At 53.2% G+C, this 25,307-nt stretch overlaps 8 protein-coding genes across 8 annotated transcripts; 4 read left to right on the plus strand and 4 right to left on the minus strand.

Annotated features, from left to right (window-relative positions):
- Positions 1 to 1,027: 1,027 nt before the first annotated feature.
- KVR01_001927 (uncharacterized protein) lies at positions 1,028 to 2,106 on the plus strand (the record flags this gene model as incomplete). Its single annotated transcript, XM_044790608.1, has 4 exons — positions 1,028 to 1,160; positions 1,234 to 1,494; positions 1,573 to 1,890; positions 1,979 to 2,106. The coding sequence occupies 4 exons, from the start codon at positions 1,028 to 1,030 to the stop codon at positions 2,104 to 2,106; spliced, it is 840 nt and encodes a 279-aa protein (XP_044649882.1).
- A 5,622-nt stretch (positions 2,107 to 7,728) lies between these two features.
- On the minus strand, positions 7,729 to 7,970 carry KVR01_001972 (uncharacterized protein; the record flags this gene model as incomplete). Its single annotated transcript, XM_044793467.1, has 2 exons — positions 7,729 to 7,822; positions 7,855 to 7,970. 2 exons carry the CDS (start codon positions 7,968 to 7,970, stop codon positions 7,729 to 7,731), a joined length of 210 nt encoding a protein of 69 aa, XP_044649927.1.
- A 3,414-nt stretch (positions 7,971 to 11,384) lies between these two features.
- Positions 11,385 to 14,070, plus strand: KVR01_001399 (uncharacterized protein). Its single transcript, XM_044781360.1, has 3 exons — positions 11,385 to 12,538; positions 12,609 to 12,769; positions 12,902 to 14,070. The coding sequence occupies exons 1-3, from the start codon at positions 12,183 to 12,185 to the stop codon at positions 13,327 to 13,329; spliced, it is 945 nt and encodes a 314-aa protein (XP_044649354.1). The 5' UTR covers positions 11,385 to 12,182; the 3' UTR covers positions 13,330 to 14,070.
- Positions 14,049 to 15,958, minus strand: KVR01_001334 (mitochondrial 37S ribosomal protein RSM24). Its single transcript, XM_044783161.1, has 3 exons — positions 15,314 to 15,958; positions 14,873 to 15,159; positions 14,049 to 14,496 (listed from the first exon to the last, which is right to left on the minus strand). The coding sequence occupies exons 1-3, from the start codon at positions 15,867 to 15,869 to the stop codon at positions 14,206 to 14,208; spliced, it is 1,134 nt and encodes a 377-aa protein (XP_044649289.1). The 5' UTR covers positions 15,870 to 15,958; the 3' UTR covers positions 14,049 to 14,205.
- A 181-nt stretch (positions 15,959 to 16,139) lies between these two features.
- Positions 16,140 to 17,131, plus strand: KVR01_001498 (N-acetylglucosaminyldiphosphodolichol N-acetylglucosaminyltransferase catalytic subunit ALG13; the record flags this gene model as incomplete). Its single annotated transcript, XM_044791521.1, has 3 exons — positions 16,140 to 16,668; positions 16,737 to 16,878; positions 16,945 to 17,131. The coding sequence occupies 3 exons, from the start codon at positions 16,140 to 16,142 to the stop codon at positions 17,129 to 17,131; spliced, it is 858 nt and encodes a 285-aa protein (XP_044649453.1).
- A 266-nt stretch (positions 17,132 to 17,397) lies between these two features.
- KVR01_001175 (uncharacterized protein) lies at positions 17,398 to 19,307 on the minus strand (the record flags this gene model as incomplete). The annotated part of the gene is made up of 2 exons (XM_044784120.1): positions 17,398 to 19,110; positions 19,203 to 19,307. 2 exons carry the CDS (start codon positions 19,305 to 19,307, stop codon positions 17,398 to 17,400), a joined length of 1,818 nt encoding a protein of 605 aa, XP_044649130.1.
- Positions 19,308 to 23,077: 3,770 nt separating this feature from the next.
- Positions 23,078 to 23,952, plus strand: KVR01_001953 (uncharacterized protein; the record flags this gene model as incomplete). The annotated part of the gene is made up of 2 exons (XM_044791330.1): positions 23,078 to 23,222; positions 23,255 to 23,952. 2 exons carry the CDS (start codon positions 23,078 to 23,080, stop codon positions 23,950 to 23,952), a joined length of 843 nt encoding a protein of 280 aa, XP_044649908.1.
- Positions 23,953 to 24,100: 148 nt separating this feature from the next.
- Positions 24,101 to 24,913, minus strand: KVR01_001937 (uncharacterized protein; the record flags this gene model as incomplete). Its single annotated transcript, XM_044791294.1, has 2 exons — positions 24,101 to 24,433; positions 24,497 to 24,913. The coding sequence occupies 2 exons, from the start codon at positions 24,911 to 24,913 to the stop codon at positions 24,101 to 24,103; spliced, it is 750 nt and encodes a 249-aa protein (XP_044649892.1).
- Between the last annotated feature and the right edge of the window lie 394 nt (positions 24,914 to 25,307).

A 25,307-nucleotide genomic window follows, 5' to 3' on the forward strand; every position in this document is an offset into this window, starting at 1 on the left:
GCAGGGCCCAGGGGACACACCAGGGGGCAACGGCCAGCCCGTTGAGTTAGGACTGGACGAAGACACCCAAACTGTCTGTTTCCGAAGACATGAGCTCGAAAAGGCTTGTACAGCGGATCCGCTTCGTCACAGCTGGGACGTGTCTCCTCCCTCCTGCCCCTGCTTTCCTCCCCACTCCCACCTGCGGGAATCTTTGACGAGAGCGACTGTCACAGGGCACTGACCAGCCAAACTGTGGCCCTCCCTGGCACTGGAGCCCGCAGGGTAATCAAGAAGTCGGGTCGGGTCTAGCATGAATTTGGAATAGCCCGAAAGTTTAATTTGGCCAGGGCCCGGAGACTGCCAAGCTGATCCTTTCACCATTGGGTGTCTTTACGCCCTCGCTGGGTCTCCCCAGCCCTCATGGGGTCACCTCCCATTCCGTCACCCAGCCGGGATCCGCTGCACTGGCAGCTTTGCGAGTGAGGTCTTGAGAGGCTTGCGCAGATGCCCGAGAGAAATACGACGAGGCGTGGGGAATGCCAAAAGTCTCAGCGTGCCAGAGGCTTAGAGCCACAGAGAGCTCCTGCCTGCTCCCCCGGACCTCTGCCCCTCCCGGCCTGAGCCCTCCTCTTCTAGCGGTCACGGCCCAGGACCATGTCCCTCTGGATACACCCCTCCCTGGCTCCCCACGCCCCGTCCCTCTGGGACTGAAGGGATCTGTATGTCGTTCTCGATCCGTCCTAGCTCGACCGCTGTCTTTCTGGCCGTGCTCCCAACTTGCTGGGCCTGTCTAGTGATCCCTGGCCACCTCAGGAGCTGCCATTGCTCCCTTGTACCCTGTCGAATACTGCGGTACATTGATGCCATGTTCCTTTGCCGGCCGGGGGGCGGTCTACCACTTGGAAGGGCAGTCGTGCAAATCATAGTAAGGTAATATAAGGCCCAAGGGGTCCCGTAAACGGGGCCGTGTGGACCGCGACGAAATATAGCTTAGGTTGAATCATCCTCTTTGTGCATTCTTCTGTCCTTCTACTCTACAGCACCAATGGCTTACGCAACGACATCTCACGTCCGAAGCTCAGCACCAGTCCCAGCGCCCATCAACACCAACATGACCATGAAGGAGGACGCGGCGCGACAGACGTCCGCGGAGCCGCCCAAGACTACCAAGCGGAAGGGTAAGGCCGGACCCATACGTACCTGACGAGTGAAGCGGAGAGAGTGGACTGACTGACTCAACGGCACCACCAGGAACACGAAGTGTCTCTACCTTGACTCCCTCACAGCTTGCTCGAAAGAGAGCAAATGACCGTGAGGCGCAGCGCGCCATCAGGGCAAGGACAAAGGAGCACATTGAGCGCCTCGAGCGTGAGCTAGAGGACCTCAAGGGCAAGCATAACAGAGACGACACCGTGCAGGATCTGATCAAGAGGAACAAGGCCCTCGAGACAGAGCTCAAGCGACTCAGGGAGAGCATGGGAATTCCGCACACTGACCCGTACCCAAGTTCTGGTGAGAGACTCAATTAGCCCCTGCGAATGGTCTTGCGAGGCCAAATCCAGTAAAGTGCGCTGCTAACCGCAACTTTAGTCTATGAGCAAGGGCTTCCGTCAATGCCCAGTTCTGGTATCCCAAGCCGGTCTTCCTCTTATGGTCACTCGATCAGGGCTTCGCCAGATGGATATGGCTACTCTCACATTCCAACGCCCGAGCCAACCGAGCCTTGGGCAGCTTCCATTCCAGTCACAGTGCCTTCGACGGTTTCGAGCCCATCGTCATCGGGACCCATTGAGGATTATGGGTACATGCCCACGAGCGTGCCGGCTCCCCTAATGGATGGAGTTCCCGTGGCTCCCACGAGCGCGCCGTACCACAATGATGTGGAGTATGAGGATGGTGTCGACTCAGGTAAGAACGACTCAGTCACACAGCCCTATAATTTTGCCCGCCCCCCTGTCATAGCAAACTGCGGGTCCCGTCCTGACACGTTATACAGATCACGGTTTCCACAGACCGGCCTCAAACCACGTTTCGTTGCCCCAGTCTTACCCGATCCACCATCACCAACACCAGCAATGGAACAACATGTATGGTGTTTACTACCCACAATCGCCTTCGCTGTGAGGGTATGAAGAAGTGACATCTGAACGCATACGACAGCCACGATAACGCGAGCACCAACGGGAACGCCTTCTAGAAGCCTGTCATGTCGATCACACCGCTGGCATGCAGGAGACTGACAAGTAATGAGGGTGCGTTCAGAAGGCGATTTGGAGACTCGGCGCTCTCGGGGAGAAGGCCGCATGTGAGGAGATGCACTTTTCGGGAAACCAACAGACCCCTTGTCAAACCTTATTTGGCCCCTCGACTGTGGCGACCGGTCCGGATGGCAAACCTCGAGGGGGGAACGCAGCAGCAACTGCTCTGCGGCAGCAGAAAGTTCTCCCCAGCCCCGCCTCAGAGCCTGTTCTCACCCGCGGGCATTTTTCGACGTCAAACCTGACAGATAACAACAAACTTTATTCCATCTGACTTCTACGTCACTTTGTCAATTGAGAACCTGGCCACCAGCCTCCTCGACGACATCTCTTCCCTGTCTTCCTGCCGCTCGGATACTTCCTCCCCCTCCTTACCTTCACCTCCCAAGTTACCCCTCGTCAGAACATGCAACCTCAACTCTCCCTCTCGCCTCCCCGAGCGATCACCGACTCGGGCTCCCTCAGCACCTCGAGTCAGGAACGCGCTGTCGCCAGGTGGCCATGTCACCCTGGACCGCATGGAAGCCTGCACAGAATATTCGAAGAAACTTCTTCGAACATTCCACAGCATGAGGCGACAGCTTCCTAGTCCCGAAGAGGAAGGCTTCACGAACAGTGATCGATTCAGGGCAGAGCCGGTCTCGAACATGAAGACTGGGTCGAGGCCTTCCAGCAGCAGTTCAGTTCCTCCCGGGAGCGGTGTCCGAGTCGATCACGTGTCCGAGCTTCCTCCTAGGAGCCCCCCTCCCACGGCGGTCGTCGCCCGACCCACGGGGCATCCCACCACGGGCCCGTTTCAAACTAAGCAGCAAGCACTGTAATTCTTGGGCTAGCGTGTCTGCCTACGAGGCAGCGGCAGTGGGCAGGGGGTCTCACACTTCACACACAGACATTACCACCTCGCAATCATCTCTATCTCACGCACTCGCGCAAGTCTACGCACGCACACACCTCCACACCGCATTCAGACACACTACAAGCATGAGGCACTGGGGAATCTTACACCTTGGCGTGCCGGAGCAAGCATAAAATGGGCCGGCAATTTGGAACAGACTGGCAATGCGCAAACGGATGGGCAGCAAAGATACCAAGGCAGGTCGAATTATGCTAGGATTTGACACTTCACTTCCTCTTTTCTTTTTTTGCCTTGACTTTATTGCGTTCATTTCTTTCATTTCTTTTCATGCGGAGGAGTTCTGGGACAGGGGGTTGGACGTGGGCGCCTTCAATAACCACAACATTCATCGTTTCTTTCCCAATACCGCTTTTATGCGGCTCAGCATTTCAAAGGGGCAGGGAGGGGGGAGGTGCACCAAGGGCATTCTGGTTTACGATTCTTTCTTGCTGTACGAGTGAATGGCTTAGGGTGAGGGCGGTCTAAGTTGGGAACGTTTCGCGCATTATCTTTGCTTTGGACTTTTCTTTATTATATATAAACCACACCCAAGTTGGCACAGCATCTTAGATACCTTGCGCACGGCATTGGGGATCGGGATTATCCTATAGCTCGCTCCCCTGAGCTGCCTTCAGTACTGTCTATATTTGAATCTCTCTAGCAAAAATTACAAATTATTGCAATCCACACATGCGCACACACAGATGTTCATCCCACTAGGACACTTCTCAAACGTCGGCCATTGGTAACTCCGCTACTCCGCTGGCGTGCTTCATTGGAGATCGAAGAGCCGGGGGGAAAAACCAGACTAACGAGGCGGGAGAGCCCAGGCAACACTAGGAAAACAATATTGCCATCTCATCACAGAAGAGGAAAGAAAATGGAGGGAGGGGCGGGCTCGGCGCCCAATCCACGGAGACGGATTTCAGAACAGGACCGCTTGGCGGCAGGCATTCAAACAGGGAGTGTTGTAACGGGCCGCCTTGCTCACGACGGCAACTGTTAGGAACGAAATGCCCTGTGCCAACCCCGAGAGGCCGGTATCGTGACATTGACAGTGGGCACGCTGGGCCCTTCTGACGCGCTGAGATCGCAGCTCTTGCCCGCCCTCCTCGTCACATGGGATGGTCTCGGGTGGGGGCGAAAAAAACGGGCAGATGGCCAGCACGGCAAGGGTTGCAGTAGCCCGCCCACCTGCCCACCATACTATTACGATTTACCAAACCGCACCACAGAGACAAGGGGACGCCGACAGGCCCAAGTCAGAGCAGAAAGGCTGGGCTGCCTGGGCAGCAAGGGCTTGAGCAGCGGCGGCGGCGCAGTTCAGACGATTTGAGTTTGCCAAATTACATGCATGGGCATGGGGGGTGGATAGGCAGGCCGCGGCGGGATTGGGCCAGCAGGACAAGGCATGGGGACGCAGCTCACGACGGAGCAACGAACAACAAAGGCTGGGCATGTATGGTTCGCGGCTTGCCTGCCACGGATCGAGGGCGGACAGACAGGCGGACAGACAGGCGGATAGATAGACAGGCATGCAGGCATGCAGACAGACATGCATGCATGCAGGTCGTTACGACCCTACAGACCACTGTACGTTCTACCCTCTTCCGGGCACAGCTAATGGCCCTTCACCTTAGCTGCCCGACCTAACACCATCATTCGAGATCTGGGGAGGGGGTGTTCCGATGGGTGCTGCCACATTCCTCGCTTCACCGTGGGTGTGGGGGCAGCGACGTAGCAAGGCAGCCAAGCAAGCAAGCATGTGTGCCAGTGCTACGACCACAACCACGCATGCACACCCGGCGAGCATGGCGACCGTGGATTACCCTTGGCCGCAGCCCAGCATTGGTGTGGGCTGGCCTTGCCTGCCGCGCGCGGGGCGACAAGGGAAAAGGCAAAAGATGAAACCCGTCCTGCCATCGTCACATCGTCGACCTTTTTGGCCCTCCATCCATCAGCTCCGGGTGGTTCGTTTGCGTCTAGTATGATGGAATGCCATACGCGCCACACACTGCTCGTCCGTGACTGGTGTGCGTGTGACAAGCCAAGTATCGCATCAGGTGGCGAGATGCAGCTCCTTTATCCCCCACCCCCTTTTTGCCTTCTTTTCCTCGTTGTTTTGCTCATGAAGATTCATAGACTTCTTCATGTTTGACCACATGGTAAAGTTCTATGCGTCGCGGCTTCTCACAGGCTCACATAGTTGCGTGTGGACGTGTTTGTGTGTGTGTGTGTGTGTGTGTGTGTGTGCTAGGCAATCGCCGCTGACGTGCCCCGAAGCTTCTTTCCCGAATCTCCATGGCAGCGTCATAGCAAAGTTTAAACAATGGCCCAAGGGGGACCGCTCCACCACACCATACCCGCACACAAGGCAGACCAGATGGGGCAGAGGCAAAGCGTAGAAATCAAAGTTTTGCTTATATTGCGGCCCGCATCAGAACGCCGTCCGAGAGCGTAAAAGAAGGAGGCGAGCCAGGCCAGGCCGGGCAATCGAGACCAGGCAGTACAAGCCAGAGAGGGTCACCCAAGGAGGGGGTTTGATGAACACATGTTCGATGTACCCGTTCGCGGACCTACCAGCCAACTGGAAGCAATCAAGATTTAAAGTTTGAGAACCTTGCTGTTAGCAACGGGAAGTGTCGTCACAAACAGGTCATGCGTGATATTTGCATCGAGAACATCATACTGCAGATGCTGAACGACTGTATCAGGTGCTGAAATCGTATGAGCCCTCACCACAACACTCGGATGAGGGACTGATTTTCTGCCTGCTCCCATGGTTGGGGCGCAAAACAAAGAACCATAAACGCCATCTGAACACGCTCTCGATATTACTAACCCCATGGGTGCTAGTCCGCGGCCGGCAGAGCTTCGGTTGGGGGTGCTGCAGCTCTTGGGCACAGGAACGAGAGGCGCACAGCCGAATACTGTAGCATGTAGTGTAGTATGCAAGCTGGGGGCGGTGACCCCTCCTCCCTCCCTCTCTGCCCCCTTCGTCATCGTGCTTGGGAGCTTGGGAACAAGGTTCGAGCAGCTGCACACCACTTCCACTGGGTCCCGGTCCCGGTCCCTGAGCTGGGTTTTGGAGCTCTCTCAGTGGCTCTCAGCCGCTGTCTCGAGCGTCCCGTCTGCATGGTGACAGGCATTCTGGAGGCCCCACCGGAACCAGGCCGGCTTCCGTATCAGGACCTGCATCTGGATATGAAAGTGGCGTGAGAATATTGTCGAGGTCGGACAAGCCAAACCTTGCCAGCTGCTGATTTTCTAGAAACCTGCAGAGAAGGTACCCCGAACAGTACCCCGAGGGGTACCCCAAGGTTTCCCGTGTCGCTGGGCTCCTACTATTAGTTGCAGCGGTCATGCCTCGACAGGTTGCGCAGGCCCCCAGGGCGAGCGTGCGCCCTGCGTGTGGTGCGGCTGTGCGGATCAAGGCCTGCGTTGACGCCTCCCCTCAAGTGCTCACTCTGAGGAGGAAAAAAAAAAAGAGAGAAGGGCAGATCGAGGTTTCGGCATGTGGGACTCGAAACCCAGTCTTGGGCCTTGCGGCCTTGCGGGCCTTGCGGGCCAGCGTAGTGTCGGGATTTCCTAATTGAAAAGTGGTGCCGCGCCGCAATGGGCAACAAGTGATACATACTATCAAATCCATTAGCAGGGGCCCTGGTCGCCTGACTGGGTTCTAACCGCCTTAGGCGCGGTGGGCTTTTCTATTTTCACCACGCGCGTCCGGTCCTCGGGCAACCGTTGGAGGACATGGCCTATGAAGGCGCAGCGCAGCATATTCTGCGGGGTGCGAGGTTTTGCCAAAACTTGCGCAATGCTGGCCCGTGGTGACAGTGAAAGGATCGTGTCGCTCAGACAGTGTGGGCTTTCCGCTGTTTGTGATGGAGACCCATAGATACCACGGTGACCGTGCAGACACTGTCCCATCTCTTCCTCTCTGCGCACCTCACCTCACCCCGTCGTCGAGAGTCGAGACGGACAGCAGAGGTGGGGTCGCGCTGTGTGGGGCAAAACCGTGATGTGCACCGTTGAGCTGGGCTCCTATGCTACCATAGTAGCCCGCTGCCCCAGTTGTGCTGTAAGTGAACGCTCCATGAGGCTTCGAGAACGCTTCGGATCCGCAATCTCGCAGCGAGCCTGATGTTGGCATCGCAACACTGAGGCGCGCAGACTCGCATTCGCACAGAGAAGACAGAATTCCTACGCGTGGGACCCCGGCCACACCGCATTTGTCCGGGGCTCTTCATGATCGCAGGGACTGGCTCCCGGGGGGTGGTTGGCGTGAGGGCCGTAGCTCGTCTAGGGCGATTAACCACGAGATTGAGGCGGGGTGGGTGGAACCTGGCCCCTGTCCACTGCTCGTTCTCCAGACGTTGTGTCGCTACGTACGAGACTCTCAGACTCCTCGCACCTCGCACGCCCACCGATGCATAGTCAAGACCCCTCGCCGGGTCTGTGGGGCTCAAGTGCCGCGTTGAGGCCTGCTCCACCCCAGTGCCTGCAGACGACACGCATGGGCAGCCCCTGACAGACTGCCTCCCTGTCTCCAAGATCCCAGGCTTGAAAGTGTCAGGACGGGCCCGGCGCAAACTAACCAAAAGGCGGAAGTTTCCGACGTTGGCCCCAGACGACGGCGCACGGCGGTCCCAGGAAGCGGTGCCACGCGTGCCCAGTACCCATCAGGCTTACGGCGCGGTGCTGTTTTAGTGTACATACACGGTAGTGCTCCATCGATAGTCCCCTTTGAGGTGTGCGCCCTGGATGTCCCGTGACATAGCTCCGAGATTTCGGCGAACACGGCCCCGGGCGGCGAGATTATCCCAATAGGCCATCTTGATCAGGCGGACGGCAGAGTGGGCACAGTAGGCTGCTGGCCTGGCAGCCCTGGCGGGCTTTGGGACCTGGCGGACCCTGGGTAGCCCGGATGGGGGAGGTAGATTAGGTTGAACGGCCAACAAGCGTCGCCCAGGGCTGCCAGGTCTCCTTGCCTGTGCATTGCCTGCCCAGCGTCGTTAGCCTCATGCTCGTAGAGCCAAAATCTGCCTGCCGCTTCCTTGGAGAATAAGAATAATAAGGTTTGCTCGCATTACTTGGCGGTCGTCGATCGTCGAACGCAAATAGCTCTTGACGATCTCAACGTTCATGGCATGCCCTCTGCCCAGTGATAGGGCGTAACGGAGTTTCTCTAGGAGGAGGAAACACCGTCTCATCTGTGCCACAATGCTCCTATCACTGAGGTCTGCCACCCGATGTCACGGTTTCTGCATCCGTGCTCATCAAGACAGACGGAAATGCCTGTCCGTCCGAAGGGTGTTCCGAGATGCTCAATTCCGTTTCCGACGGAATCAGCATTGACTGCACGTCACACCGTGCTGCCGGCAGCCCTTGCACCTTGCGACCAGCCGGCGTCCTTGCCCAGCGAGAATAGAGTTCGTCTAGCCCGCTTCACTGTCTTCTACTGCACGGTCTCCGCGCAGGCAATCTCCACAGGCCTGCAGATCTGGTGACAATATCGTCGGCCGATGAACTGTAAAGTCTGGATCAACCTTGCGCCAGTCTTTCTAGAAGGCTTCCATGGCCCGTGACAGCTCGATCGCCAACACCGTTGCAATGCAGGTTGACGTTGAAGGTGACCAGCAACCATTACCGCCGAGGACCAGTCGGGGAGAGGGCACCACGGAAGACCCAGTAACTGCAGAATCTCCCTTAGTTTGATGGTTAGTGCCGTTGAACTTGGGGCCCAGCCAGCGGCAGTGTACGGTGATGCGGGTCGCAACCAAATCCCAGCCTCATTGGACTGTATTCGCAAGAGGGCCTTGAACGGGGCCATGGCATCCTCGACCCTCGACCCTCGAGCGCGTCGAGAAGACCGGCGGTGAATAACAATTCATGTTTCATGTTGCAAGGACGTGGGGAAGTGCAGCGATGGGTGACACAAGCTTCATGCAAGGCGAATAAAGGGCCATGTCGTCGGGACTCCGGATTTGACGGAGCCGGGATATCGCGACCAGAGGGTTGCCAACATCGACATTGTCCTGCATGCGCTGTAGCTATTGCTCTAGGCCGCTTTGGGCTTGTCCAACCTCGATGGACCATGCAAGCCTGTTTGGAAAGGGAATGGTGCCCAGTGCCTGAGCACTACAGTGCGTAGTATGCCTGAGTGGCAGCAACCGCGCAGACCTGCCGTCATGCGAAATGTTTCCGGCGCAGGAAGAGACACTCCCGGAAACAATGCCTCTTTGGCCTGAGTTTTGACCAGTTCGAACCCCGGTCGGGTGCCGATTCGACGGCCCAGCCAGAAAGGGTCCTAGGAACGAATCGCATTGCGCGCCGGAGCCCATGGACAGCTGGGCGGCGGCCAAAAATAACGAGTCGTGGTTCGGCCAACGCATGAATGTGATGGCAGACGAACAGACAGTCGTCTGAAGAGCACAGAGGACGTGCGGTGGTGATTCAGGGTCCTCGGGGTCCAGACACAGCGGTACGAAGTAAACAAAGCAGGGCAGCCTTGTGCCAGACCATGTGCTGGTCATTGGGCAGGCTTCGTGAGGCTGCAGCGCAACGGCTAGTCATTCACACTGTCACGTCGTCTTGGTCTAGACTACCATTCGTTGGCGAGGAGGCGAGGCAGACAGGAGCGGCCATCGCATTGGACGCAACGGGGCACGGATGCTGTCGTTATTGTGGTTGTTGTCGCGATGGCGACGGCGGCGCCCATGGGCCAGAACGGTTGGGCACGGGTGGGCTTATGCCGTCGGAATCAGGGCCAGACATGATGTTGTAGGGCTGGCGATCTGGCCCTGGCCTCTGAAGTTTAAATGCTCCGTGCCGGAAATGTGGCATCTGGAACGACGCCGCCGTCGGCCAGGCTGCCAGGCTTTGAGACGGCAGCTACTGAGACTAGGGTGTGCTCTAGCCCAGCCTCCTGGAAACATGGTCCTAAGTTGGGATGATACCCATGCGATGGCAGACAAGGCGAGGCAGGTCCTCAGACAAGGGGGTTCGGGGGCGGGAGGGTGGTGGTGTCTTCCCCGTGCAAATCGAAGCTGAAGGCCGGGTTGGCATTGCCGGTGCCGGGCCAGCACGGAAATTTGCTTGTGCCGAGTGGGAGCGTCGTTCCATGCGCTTGTCCGTTTCTCGCCTCGCCTGGCCTCGCTCCTGGCCTTTGTTCATACAACACAATGGGCATATTTTTGGCTTTGGCCGTACCAAACGCTGAAAGTCAGAACGGGGGGGAGGAGGCTGGCGAGGCTTGGACCCTGATGTTTCTCCGCCCCCTGCTGGCGAAAAGGGGAAGGCGCAAGCGTAGGGAGGGTCGGCAGCCAGTAGCGTAGGCGCCAGGCCAGAGGCGTGGACACGGCCATCTGATGCGTCTCGATCTTGGTTGCAAGCGGGTGACAGGCTGGCAGGCTGGCAGGCTGGACGGGCTGGGCGGGCTGGCAGCAAGATGCAGCAAGATTTGTTTCTCTGTTTTGTTTTGGGCTGGGCGCAATGCAGGGCAGAGCAGAGCGGCACGATCAAGGAAATCGAGCGTAGCGATCACCCACTCGTTGCGCGTGTCGCGCAACTGCTCTGCTGCTGTGGTTGGTATACTAGTACATACTGTCAGGCTGTACGGAGTACAGATTAGGTGTGTCGGCTGCGGGTAAAGATTCTAACTCGAGCTTAGCCCCTCCCGCCGACCGTGGGACGGCTAGCCGGGCAACACAGACGTGAACAGACAGTCGGATGCTGGTAGAGAGAGCAAGTTTGGCGCCTCTTCTGACCCTTGCAAAACTTGACACTGTGTGCACTATAATACGAGAGGAGGTGCTGGTGAATGGAAGGTTGAACGCTTGGCCCAAGTAACACACTTGCAGAGGTAGAATCTGGCGGTTCCGATGGCGACGGCGACGGCGACGGCGACGACGACCACGACTACGACTACGACTACGGGCAACGACAGACAGCAATAGACGAACGCTGGGCTTGCCTACTACATAGGTACATAGCACACAGTACCTGCCTACCTTGGTACCATGGTAGGTATCTTGGCGCACCCCGGTACCCTGGCCTGTTGTACCCTGGGCGACTACCCCAGGGGGGAGGGGGAGCTGCCAAGGGTGGGCTTAAGCAGGTGTCTCTTCCGAAACCCCCAACCCTGCAGCCCTGGGGGTTGCGAGTACCGGCTGGCCAAGTACCTCGTCGATGAGACGGGGCAGGGTCGAGTGCGGTGTTGATGGTTCGGATCCGACCCTGTCGCTGCCGTGCAGTCAGCCTTGCCTCGTCGGTGCTGTCTGGGAGCGGTCCGCCCGGGTCAGTCGCCCCTCTGGTCAGTCTTGTCGGCCGCCTGATGGAGGCGTTGTCGACGTCGGCAGAGAGCCCCTGGTGAAGGGCTTGATGACCCCGATCACGCTGTCACGCCGCCCGCCGCCGTCGCCCTCAGGATGCGGGACAGCCTGACAGCCCGACAGCCCAACGTCGCAGGCATGGTCAAAAGAGTAAGGTGGCATTGTCGACAGCTGGACTGCCGGGCCAATGAGCTGCCAGAGCCGCGCCGTCACAAGGCCCGAGGCCACAGCCGGCTGCGCGGGGGCGGTTGCACAGTCGCAAGCACCTCGGGAGGCCGTCGACGCTGTGCTCCAATCCGAGCCCTCAGCAGGGCCCGGCTGCCCGATTTCCTCGACGCCCGCAGCCCTGGGCCTTATGGAACCCCCTTTCGCCGCCAGCGCGTGCGCCGAGCAATGTGACGGCCTCCTGCGCGTGGTTCCGGCCTCTCGACTCTCGAGGGGGTCAGGCCGACATGTGCACTAGGCATGCGGGCAAACATGTATAATGGATTGATATATCAAGACGAAGCAGACTTTTCCACGCCTCGTTGCCTCTTTTGCCTCCTGTGCCTGCCCCTCGACAAATTGGGCACCCATCAAGAAGGTCCAGACGACGGTCCAGACGCCCAAGTGAGCTGTCAACGCCACGATAGCCCCAAGTCTGCAAGTCCAAGCACCGTCGTTTCACCGCCCCTCTTGTAAGCTTCGCCGCGGGCCACTGCGCCGGGGCGGAAAATGCCCTCGCTCCTTTCCCTTGGTGCGGCGTGGCTCGGCCTCGCGACAATCGCCCGAGCCGCCTGCAACGGCCAGGACGCCCTCTGCAGCCGGCCCTACAGCAATGTGACCTTTGTGGGCTCTCACAATAGCGCCTTCGTTGGGCTGCTGCCCAGCCAGAACCAGCTGCTGTCGGTCGAGGACCAGCTCGGCTTGGGCGTGCGCTTCCTGCAGGCGCAGACCCACGATCTCGATGGCACCATCGAGATGTGCCATACCAGTTGCATCGAGCTGGACCAGGGCTCGCTGACGGAATACCTCGGGCCCATCAAGACCTTCATGGACGCGAACCCCAACGAGGTCGTCACCCTGCTCCTGTGAGTGGCCTAGCGAATTGCGGCCCGAATATACCACATTCATTTCCACGCCGGCTAACTGCTGCATCAGCACCAACGGCGACGATATCCCTGTGTCCAAGTTTGCCGATGTCTTCGCCGCTGTGGGGCTGGAGCAGTATGCCTTCACCCCCAGCGGTGCGCTATCGCTGAGCCAGTGGCCAACGTTGCAGACCATGATCAACGATGGCACGCGACTAGTCATCTGGATGGGTAAGTTACCTCGAGCTCACGTACTTTGGGCCACGCTCGGCCGGCCAGCCCGGCCCGTCCGGTTAACGGCATGATGCTGGGTGCGAGAGGGCTGTGATGAAGTCGGGAATGGATCGCTGACAGAGTCTTCAGATTACAACTCAGACACCGCAACTACCCCTTACATCCTGGACGAATTTGCATACTGTATGTGTAGCGTGCGGTGGTGCCCTCTGCGCCACCCCCATCAGGCACTTCTGCGGTCCATTAATTACGTCGCAGATTTCGAGACATCATATGAGGTCACAGACGATGCCTTTCCTTCTTGCGCCATCGACCGGCCATCTGGGGCAAATGCAGACGGCCGCATGGGCCTCGTCAACCACATGCTCCACATCGACATTCTCGGCATTCAGATTCCGGATCTTATCAACGCCAACAAGACCAACTCGTTGAACTCGATCGATGCACAAGCCGGCATTTGCGAGGGCCTTTACGGACGGACGCCCAACGTTATTCTGCTTGACTACGTGGGTTTGGGCGATGCTATGGGTGCTCAGGCAGCGCTCAATGGTTTGTAGACACCCGGTCAAACTTATTTCTGTAGATACACGGCCGTCTTTGTTTCTGTTCGGATGAGAGTTATAATGAGACGTTTAATTTCCAAGGGGATTGTGGTTTGAAACAACATGACTCTTGAGATCAGGATGAGAGTATACCTCGCGGAGTGCGGATTTGAGTCGTGCCCAGCTCGTGAACATGGAGGCAGCATTCGTGATTTGGGCCGGATAATAGGGACCCCAATGTAGGACCGCCGGTGGGAATATCGTCAGTGGATGTAGACATCGGACGCCGCGAGAACAACCGGCCGGAATCAGGACCAGCACCATTCATGACGACTTCATGGCCAATTGCCACAAGAGCGGCCACCGATTGATGAATTCTAATGGTTCTTTTCAGTTGAACGTGTCGAAATACCTGCGTTGTCCGGTGAGTTGACGTGCGAGTGGACTCACAAGACGAGTCGTGAGTGGGCTTCACTCCGGCGGATTAGCACAGCAAAACTTGGCCACAATGCTGACGACTCCTCCCCGCGAGCCATGTTTGCCACTAATCTGTAGAATGGCTGTGGACAATGTATGAATGCAGAGGTCAACTTACGCTGCCTACGGATGGATGCCGGTGAGGCTGGGTCGATGCTTCAGACTGGTAAGCGATATGCTGCTTTTGTTTCAGCTGCTACGATTCCGCTTCTCGGAAAAGTCTCAAACCTCAGCACAATGCTGATAGCCAGTGGGTTGGGGATCGTTCAGTTCGGCATGCCTATATAGTCTTCGTATATACAGCTTTGTACAAGGTCAAAACTCGATGGCTTGACTTTAGTTTAGCGTGGAGCCTGTCATGTTTGGGTACCCACAATACCTCATGCAGACTTTGCGCGAGCTGAATCCGGGTACCTAAACGCGAACTCGTTTGCCCACTGGTGCTTTGCGCTGTGCGCCCACCAGTTCGGGGACCTCGACTTTCGCTTTCCGCGAGGCAAGGGCTTGCTGAATCGTTTGGACGCCGTCCACCAGTGTCCCATCTTCCTGCTTTACCTTGTCCGCGAGTGCCGCCTGTCGACGCTGTTGCGCTAATTCCTCAACCCTCTCTTCTGATAGTCGCCATTCCTTGGGGAATTTCGGCTTGACCTTGAACGTGTGATGTCTCAGATCGAGGGGAATATCGGCAAATGTGTCTGTCGGGTCCTATGTGGTCATCATGGATTAGCTATCTAGATGCTGCCGCACACTGCAATGACCGCAATGACGACTTGAAGCATGCGAGCCTCGGCCACAGCTGTCAGGAGTTCCATCATTCGTGCAGGCGTCATACAGAGTTCGGCCCAAGAAGCGGAGTAGGACTGCTCAGCCAACATCGAACATCTTAATCCGTACATCCACTAGATGTAGCCGATACCACATACCCCAGTTGCCCACACTGAATCAAGGGGAGTCGTCAATGGGTGTAATGACCGGCCACTGGACAGGTTTTCACCGATTGAGTTCGAACCACACCGCATATATATATAAGAGGTGGAGTACTGTTCGTAGCCTTCGACCCGTTGTAAGAGTAAACACGTACCTTTGCTTCTGTGAGCAGCTTCTCGACCAGCTCTGCCAAGTAGCGCTTGTTCTGAGCCTGATGCTCAAACGACTCGCAGCTCATCTTGATCGTCTCCTTTTCCGGGTTATACCGCGGACCGGCCAGCTTCCTCAACTTCATCTTCTGGACTTCAGTGAGTCCAAAGTCCTCGGGGCTGAACTCGACGACCACTTTCTTCTCTGCAGGGTGGTATTCACCCATATATGATGTGTAACGGAATCGCAGCGGCTGATCTTTGGTCGGCAGCTCGAATGATTTGGCGAACTCTGTCATAAGCAGTCAGCATCTTGGCGTTGGCCGTGTCAAGAGTTGACCATTTCGCCCGGCCCACTGACGTCTCCCCAGCGTTCGTCCACGAACCCGAAATCCCACCCTCCCCCGGGAGCTTCCCTTCGCCGGAAGCTGGTAAGTTTCACTTACGGGACAACAAGGGCATCTCCCATATCGCCAGGCGGGCATACGCCCTTTGCTCCCTGTGCTCCTCCAACTTTGCATGGGCGACGTCTGTCATGTCGTTCTCATCGAACTCGTCACTGTCGTCGTTGGTTATAAGGTCTTTATCATCCTCGTCCTCATCCCAGAACGAATCTTTCCTGGGCTTGACCGTGGTACTCCTCAGGGGTCTCGCCGCGTCTCGTACGGCGTCTTGCTCCTTGCGCAAATCGGTGTCGTCGATTTCAGCCAGGTCGGAGGTGAGCTCGGCAAGCATGTTGCGCTCCTCGTCGCTGAGGAGGTCTTTTGCGATGTCGCTCGGCTTCATGTTTCGGTACTTCCGGTCCACGTCTATGTCTTGCTGGCCCCAGTGGTCGAAAGGCGTAGGCTTCTGGCCATCGGTGCTGCTTTCCTTGATCTCCTTGATGGCGCCTCCGCCCACCGACTTCCACGCAACAAAGACCTTTGGTCCAATGGTACGAGCGGGCCTTTGGCTCCTGCAGCTGCGACATGCCAGCCGCAGCGATCGGGCTGCTGAAGCCATGGCGATTGGGTTGATGGTGATCAATGGTGCCGCGGTGGGCTGGTCCAGGTCGAGCTCCGATGCACCCAGAACTTTTGAGGGTGCACTAGCTGCCTGCAGCACTAGTGCCAAAACCACCCACAGGCGACATTTGTTACCGCCGCGCTTAGCTGCCCTCCTAAGTGCCCTTAACCGCCTCAACCGCAGCCAAGCGCGTGCTCGTCAGATTGGGTCCAAGTCACGTGATTACTCACACCCCCCCTCGTGTTTCTAAGGGAAAGGAGACCCAAGATGCCTAAGAAGGTAATGGGCAAGACGCTCAATGGTGTCAAAAGGCCAATCCGACTCAAAGACCTCAAGAGGCTGACACATGAGGGATCCAAAAGAGCTTTCCCCCCTGCCGACTTCCAGTACGACGCAGACGTTGACACCGCAGAAGAAAGTGAGCTAGAAAGCGTCAACCCTGGTGAGCGTGAGCGCTTCAAGCGCTTGATCCGCTTGCCCCTCCGCAACGACTACGAGACGATGGGCCGTCGACTGCTTGTCACTGGAGGTGCCACCGTGCCCTTCGTGGGCCTGCTCGAGGAGACAACCAGCCTGGAATTCTTGCAGACACTGCGCGCCCAAGACTTCACCCACGTGTTCCTGCAGTGTGGCAGCGTTCACAACCAGATCTTGGCACGCCTCAACAGCGATGGCCGTGGTTCGGGTCTCCAGATCGAGACCTTTGACTTTTGTCGTGACCTAAAGTCGCTCTTCAAGGAACACTGCCGTGGTGAGAAGGGCGTCCGGCCTGCTGGGGTGATAATTGGCCACGCAGGTCGGTTCATCTTATTAACTTAACACCAGCAAGAATAGCAAACCGTAGACTAACCGGTTATTCCAAAGGCACTGGGACTATCGGAGACGCGCTGGAGGTCGACTGCGCGCTTATTATCGTCGCGAATTCGACTCTAATGGACGATCACCAAACCGCATTCGCGGCCGAAATGGCCGCCGAGCATCCGACTATTATTCAGGGAAAGCTCAGGTAAGTCACAGTCTAGTTTTGCCCTAAATTCTTGTAATCCTTGCTACAAGAAACTAACCCCTTCAGCAACCTCACCGCGTCCATCACTGAGGCCATGGAGGTCATCCAGGAGCACAAACTAGACGACCTGGAGCCCTATGAGGAAGTCGGCCTCCCCCAAGAGCCGCCACTCACCTTCATCGACGAGGTCATCGCTGGTGCAACTCGTCCTGAGTCACAGGTCGGCATTTTCCATCGTTGCATTGTCCAGTAAGCTGAGGTAGGCGTGTCGAGAAAGTTCCATGTTGGATCCCAAGACGGCGTTTTGAAATTGGTGTATCTTCAAAAGTGGTTCCAATATACCCGGATTGGCGTTCTCGGAGTAGGATGATAAATAGTGGTCACGGTAATATGAAGACCAAATTCGAAGACTCCGAACACAATCGAACGCTCTTCTATACGAGGCTCTGCTGGGATCTCTTCACTGACCGTTCTGCATAAACTCGCTCCAAAACAAGCATGTCTCGTCCCCTTTGCGACTCATTGCAGCCCAGATACGGTCCAAATCTTGACCGCCGCATCACCTCCTGTGCTAGCGACCTTTGACGATCCCTCAATCCAGCTGACGCCATTTACTCCATCCTTGTGCGCGTTCAAGGCCTTCACCCGACTCGCAGGCTTTGCCAAGCTCCACACATAGACGTGCGTATCCAAAGCTCCACTGGCGGCATGGGTACCTGCATCATTCCAAGCTATGCTCATGACGCGCGCCGTGTGTGCTGACCAACGGTCCGTTGCCACGCTCCAGTCATCGGTTTTGAATGCGAAGATCTTACCTTGAGAGTTGCCCACGGCGAGGTGGCTGCCTTCCTTGGAGAACGCCAGGCTAGTGACCTGAGCAGCAGACTTCTTCAGCACCTGGACCTCGGAGATTTTGTTGCTCGAGTCGATCGAGTAGATCCGGACATCATTTCCGTCCCCAGCTGCTAAGTTTGAGCCCGAAGCAGCGAGTGATGTGGGAGAATAGTTGGTGCTGAGTTCTCCGACCTGTTGGCCCTGAGAATATACGGCTACTCCCGAGGCAGTGGCAACGACTACACGGCCTTCTGTCACACTTACGCCCTTGGGTTGCGCCTGCAGCTTTGTTGATGAGCCAGTGAAGGTGTTGGCACCCTCGTCGAGGGTCCTCAAAGTGTCATCCCAGCCGACACTGAAGGCCTGTCCGGAGGTGGCTGCAATTTGTGTAACCTGGTTTGTGTGCGTCTGCCCATCAGTCACGGCACCAATGCCACTCTCGACATTCCAATGGCACACACGACCATCGAAACTGCCTGTGTAGACGTCCTTGCCGCTGTCATCCGAGCCTGTGGTCATCGCTGTGATGCCCTTGTTGTGGCCCTGGACTGTCTTGGTGGGTGCTTCGCTGCTCTCCGATAGGTAGTTCAGGTCACCGTCCAAGCTCAGAGCGATGATCAGGTCATCACGAGGCCATGCCACGCCGACCTGCTGGTCCCCGACGTTCACAGCGCCGTCCTGGCCCAGCTTCCACGACTTGACGTTCTCGCCAGACTCGACATCCCACACCCGTACGGACTGGTCCGCGCTAGCTGTGACGATTCGCTTCGAGTCCTTGGCCCAGCTGACAGCAAAGATACTGCCCGTGTGCACGCCCTCACCGATCTGCTTGGTCGGCTCGCCCGTCTTGCCGTCGTACAGCTGAATCCTGCGATCGGCGCCGACCGTGACCAGCAGGTTTCCGTCTGGGCTAAAAGCAGCGCCGTATACGAAGCCCTTGTGCAGGTCATTGGACTTTCCCGCGAACTTGAACGGTGCGCCGTGGAGGAAGCACATGCTGCCATCGTCGGAGACCGTGGCGGCGCGCAACGGCCGCTGCTGTCTCATAGCCACGGCGTTGACGACCTTGCTGTGGCCACTGACCTCGCCCACCGAGTTTCCGCTGTCGGCTGTGATGCAAGCGCCGAAGCGCTCACGGCCATCTCCCACGGCGATGATGCGCTGCGAATCGCCGTCCCAGCCGATGTCATTGATGCGCCCGCTGATTATGTGGTACTCTCCCTTCGTATTGACAGCCTCGACGGCGTCCCAGACGCGCACCGAGCCGGACACGTCACCGGATGCGACGTAGAAGCCAGAGGGCGAGAAGCGGGCCACGGTTGTCTGGGCGGTGTGGCCGTTGTACTGCTTGCATGAGGAGGGATCATCGATGGAGCGGAGGAAGATGGATTTGCCCGACTGTTTCCACGGTACTCGTAAGTCAGCTGCCCCCCGAAATCCACCAAAGACATCTGCAGCTCTCATGATAGCAGAGAGGCAATTGGACCTACAGCATAAGCTATGCGCTCCCCTTTGGCATCGCACGAGAGCTGGGTGGGCTGGCCCCGCGTCGTGACGGGGGCGGCAGCTAGGATCTTTTCGATGGTCAGTGACATTGCTCACGATGCCGTGCGGGCGATCTGATTTATTCGGGTATTCTCGAGGAGGAAGAGCTGTAACGAGAAGGGAAGGGCAGCGAACAGCGTAATGGTCGTGATGTACGTAGCTGGTTCCCCCTTTTCTAATGCATAGGACTGCCCTGCTAGCTGCCAGCCGGGCGGTGTTGGAGGGGTCGAACGCCCCAGTGACGCGCTGCGGGGCAACCAACCACCTGGGCACTGACGTAGCGCCCCAGTCCATTACACAACTAAGGCAACAAACCAGGTTGGCATTGAGGGTTTGTCACCATCCAAACAAACACATGGCTTCCAATACTAGGAAACCTACCTAGGTACCTACTATAGCACTCTCTATAGAGTTTATAATTATAGTCTTTACACTATTCCTTTAACTTTAAAATAATACTTTAAATAATTTCTTATACCTTATAGTTATATTTAATTTAATACTCTTTAATATTAATTATAAAATATAATAATATCTTTTTAAAAATTATAATAAATAAATAAAGATAAAGTTAAAATTAAAATATAATTAAGTTATTTTATTAAGTTAAGTTATAAATAGTTAAAGTAAAAGCTTTAACTTTAAATTTAAAAACTTATTAATTAAACTAATAATTAAATTAGAATTTAATTAACTTACTAATACCTCTTTATACTTATTATAAAAATTAATATTTTAAAAATTTAAAAATTTAAAAACTTTTAAAAATATATTTAAATTATTTATTTTAAAGTTAATAAAATTAATTAAAAGTTAATTAAAAGTTAAATATATATATATAAATATATAATATTTTTAAAAGATATTTATATTATAATAAATATTAAATATTTAAAACTTATTTTAAAAATTTAATTTTATTTTAAAGTTATTTTATTAAAATATTATATATTTTAAAATAATAATTATTAAAAACTTTAATTTATAAATAATATATAAAAATAATATATAAAGTTATTTAAAATTATAATTATTTAATTAAAATATTTTTATATAATATTTAAAATAATAGAAATTATTAATTATTAATATAATAAACTATTTAATTAAAAGACTATAATAATTAATTTAATAATTAGCTATTTTAATAGTTTATAAGCTTAGTTTTAAATATTAACTTTAAACTATTATAATCTTCTTTAAGGCCTTATAAAGTATTTAAATAACTTAAAGATAAATTAAGTATCTATAAAAAACTTGAAAATCTTTTAAATAAAATAGATATCTATAATATATTTAAGCTACTTTATTAGAATAAACGGCCTATCTTAGTACTATAATTATAGACTATAAATACCGTACTTATTAGCCTATTAATACCTTAAATAAGATCTTTTTAAATATAGAGGCTTAAACTTATACTCTTTAAATTAATTATTAAGATAGTAGGAATTCTATTAACTATTAATGTAATAGATTACTTAGTTAAAAGACTATAATAACTAATTTAATAATTAGCTATTCTTATAGTTTATAGACTTAGTCTTAAGTGTTAGCTCTAAATTATTATAATATTATAAAAGTTTATTTTAATAAAAACGTTATTTTTATTATATAAATTTTTAATAATATTTTTAAAAATTAAAATATTAAATTAATTAAATAATATTTTTAAATTAAATTTTATTTTAATAAAATTATATTTTATATTTAATTATAAATAAAATATTAATAATTAACTATTAATTATTATATTATAATATTTAATTATTATTTAAATATATATAAATTTATAATTTGAAAGCTTTATAATTAATAATAATAATAATATAATATAATATAGTTAAATATAAAGTAAAGTAATATTTAAAGTAATAATAAGTTAAAAAAACTTATTAAAATAATATAAGTAAGAGATTATAAGTAAGGTAGCTTTTATATTATATAACTTTTAATATAAATCTAATTATTATTTATAAAAGATTACTTAATTAAAAACTAGAATTTTAAATTAAAATTTAAAAAACTAAGTAATATATAAATATTTATATATATTTTATAATACTTTTTTAAAAACTTTTATAAAGTTTTAAATATTTTAAAAATAATATATTTATAAATAATTTAAAAATTAAATAAAATAATAAATAAGTTTTAAAAAAATAATTTTTTTAATTATTTATTAAATAAAAACTTTTTATATTTTAAATTTAAATAATTTATTTAAAAGTTTAAAACTTTAAATATATTTTTAATAAAAAAGCTTTAACTTTTATCATATAACTTAAAATTAATATAAATCTAACTATTATTAATAAAAAGGACTACTTAGTTAAAAGACTAGAATTTTAAGTTAATGCTTAAAAAGACTAAGTAGTATATAAGCACCTATGTACGTTCCGTGACAACCCTTATCTAATCTATATCAAGGGCACACCCCCTACGGCCTGCACCAAGCAAGCATCTCAGAAAAAGACTGGATTTTGAATGCTGAATTCAGTCCAGATTCTCAGCAGATGGGATGTAAGTCATTCTTAGAGGGTACATGCAGATGTGAAATAATGTGCCAATCGGTCCCAAGACCGCACTACGGCTATCAATGATGGATCCCAGATTACAACAACAGCACTCCTTACAAGACCTAACAGAGGAGATACCTACTTAAGTAGGTAATGACTTGGATGGTCGCCTCAAGGCTTGATGGAGAAAGAAAAGCAAAGAGGCCTGATTCATAGCAACAATCATCAGCATACTTTCGTAAAGTCTTGAGTGCTTACCACCGTATGAAGGCGCCATGTATGTCCTCGGACGTATACGGAATAGAAGCGACACCACGTAAAGAGAACACAGTCCTATTTGACCGAGTTCTGAAGAGCCCATTGGTGTCCAGCCTCATATCCACTTGCCATACTGTTGCTCCCAAGGCAGCAAATTACCTACCTAGGTACCTAGGTACTTTTACTCATAATAGATAATGCTTCAAAATGGGCATGTGTATTAACAATTCAGCTACCTGAATAGACTTTAATACTCAAGTGCTGTCCTCGACCAGTGATATGACATTCTCCGGAAAGCTACGAAGTACCTAGGTAGAAATCAACATGACCGCCAGAACTCAATCACTACCACATGTCTTGAGGCTAGATCAGTAGAGATCAGTTAAAAGCCGAGTCAACACAGTAGGGCTCTAGTCACTCGACAAGTCCCCAGTCAATCCATGACTGTCAGTGAGTCCATATACACTCACGGTCACAAATAGCTAACAGCAACAGCATGGGTGCCAAGTTGGTATTATAAAAGGTGGAGGGGAAATCTGTCAAAAACCTCGACTTTTACACATGTCCAGAAGCAACAAGATTCAGATACAAATGAATTAAAAGAACCATGAATCCCATATTTGAACTACCATATAGTGTACGTTTAGTTCCAATCCCTCCGATTCCCGTAGAGACCTCGACGGACACCCACCGGCACCTCATTCCGACTCGTGGAGTCGAGACCACAAGTCCTGCGCATTTGCGACAATACAGGTTCTCTGAGAATCGTTTTCGTAGACCGCGCAATCCGCTCCTTCAGTCACTGTTCACTCGAATGCCGCCGGGCGCCACTCCGGCCTTTGATAGTGCGCTTCCGCCAGCATGCTCAGCAAGGAGAGCACATCTCCTTCCCTGGCCCTCCGCGTCTGACCTCACGATACTTTGGTTAAGCAGGTCCCTCGGATCGGTAGATCTGGGCGGACGACAGCCCCACGATAGCGACGAGTCCGCCGAGCGGAACACAAGCAGAGAGTGTAGCTCGGATGATGCAGATGATGTGAATGATGGCACAAGTTCCCGTAGCAACCGTGACTTACCTCCCAGTGCGAACACTAGATCTCATCATCGACAAGGTTCTGGTGGTGGAGGATCTCCACCACGAGGGCGGCAGCCTGGGGGCCGCTCATTCAACCCATGGGGGCCGCCCAAGTCGACCGGCGAGATCAATAACGCCATCAAAGACCTCCTACTCTGCTGCCACCCAGACGCAGACGAGGGCTTCGTCTACGGCTTCCAACATCCAGACGATGTCGCTCCTGACCCGTTGCTGACCGGGAGTCACAAGTGGGCGCACCTCATCAAGATTGGCCGCTCGAAGAACTACCAGACGCGGATGAAACAGATTGGAAAGCAGTGCAAATACACCCCCCACACCGTTTTCGCCCATTTCATGCCCTGGCACGGCGTAGTCGAGCGCGTAGTCCACACGCAGCTGCACAACTCTCGGCTGAGAGATACCGGCTGCAGGGGCTGCGGGGCGAGACATGAGGAGTGGTTCCAGGTGGATGCCAGGCTCGCCGAGGACGCCGTGGAGTTGTGGAAGGCTTTCGTAGAGTGCAGTCCCTATGACGAGCAGGGGGGAATGCTGCCCGTGTGGCGTGAGAGGCTTGAACAGCTCGATCTGGACGATTCGAACTGCTGGCAATGCTTCGTTCACGACGCTCCTTCGGCCTGGCCGGCGGCTGGGTCGCCTCGGGGGGTGGAGGCCGAGAATGCTGATCTTGGGTTGGCCGCAGGTTGCATTGGTCCACGTAGTGATGGGGATTTGGGAGGTGAGCACACGAAGAAGACTGGCAAGTTATCTGAGCATCCTGCGGAGTCGCTGCACAACGGAGAAGCATCTCCAGCGAACAGTTGCCTCAAGAATTTTGAAACATGAGTAGAAAATTCACACCGGAACTTTTTCTCTGTAATACCAGTATCTCTGGGGAGCCAGTCTCAACTTGGTCATCTTGTCCGTGAAATCTCAATATAAGGCGTCTCTCCTACCCAAATGCCATGCATCAAAATCAATGATCTCAACGACGTCAGGCAGCCAGAATCTTCTCAATCGCCGTTAACAATTCCGCCGGCACACTCAGATAGGGTGAGTGGTTAGCCTTGATGAGAATCTTGGGCTCCTCAGGGCTGAGCTGGGCCGCCATCTGCTGCTGCAGCGCGTATGGAAGGGCACCGTCATCCTCGGTGAGGATGTATGCACACGGTACCCCATCCTTCCAGGGCTCATACTCACTGGCGCCGGCGAAGAGGGCAGCAGAGGTGTGCGTCATCTCCCTTGACCACTTCTGCCGCTCTTCAGGCGGGAGGTCGCTGTAGCCGAGCTCCTGCACCACGTCCGGGTCGACTGTGATACGATCTCCCTGCATCCTTCGTCAGCACATGTGATACCCCCCTCTGGCCGATGTGCCGCTTGTGAGACTCACATCGACGACCATCCACGGCGGCGGCTGCCCACCCAGCATCTGCAGCAGGCTGCTTCCCTTGGGGACCATGAACGCTGTCATGTATATCATCCTGACCACGCCCCCGGGCAGCCCAGCTTGCTGACGGGTCTTCAAGTCCAGACCCTTCACCGCACCTCCGCCGCTGATGCCGCCGGCCGAGTGGGCAAGTAGCACGACCTCCTTCCCGGCCGCGACCAGCGGCTGGACCACCGCCCGCACAGCTGCAACATCCTCGGGAAGGCCCGTGAGCGGCAGCTGCGTCCCTCCGACGCTGGGCATGTCGACGACCTCATTGTCGAATCCCTTGCTCTTTAGCAGGTCCGCAAAGGGGGCGAAACAGCTCGTGAGCTGCCATGCTCCGGGGACGATGACGATGGTTGGCTTGCTGGCTGACATGGTGGGCTATAGTGCGGGCTAAACGCCACTGCAGTCTTGTCTACCTAGGTACCTACCTGGGTAGGTCTGTCAACCGTTCCACCGTGTCTTGTTTTCCTCTGCTGGATCCAATGTCCCGTTCCCGCCGCGCACGAGGGCCCCTTTCCGATGCTCCCGGTCTCTCCTCGATCTTCTTCCGTCTCCGGAAGCACGTCCCGGTGCAGTAGCCGAGAGTGATTCGCACCCTTTCCGAAAGCTTAAACAGCAGGTAACGAGAGCAGTCACGTGTCCTCCTCCAGGGCTCCCAGCACGTGCAGACTCCCCATGGCTTGTTGGTAGAGCCGTCGCCTCGCAGTCTGGAGCACGCTCAGCATAAAGTCCCACATTTCCGAGGTAGGGATGAGCTGGCTCTCCT

The sequence above is a fragment of the Diaporthe batatas genome (assembly GCF_019321695.1).
Source record: "Diaporthe batatas strain CRI 302-4 chromosome Unknown Contig00002, whole genome shotgun sequence".
NCBI classification, from domain to species: Eukaryota; Fungi; Ascomycota; class Sordariomycetes; order Diaporthales; family Diaporthaceae; genus Diaporthe; species Diaporthe batatas.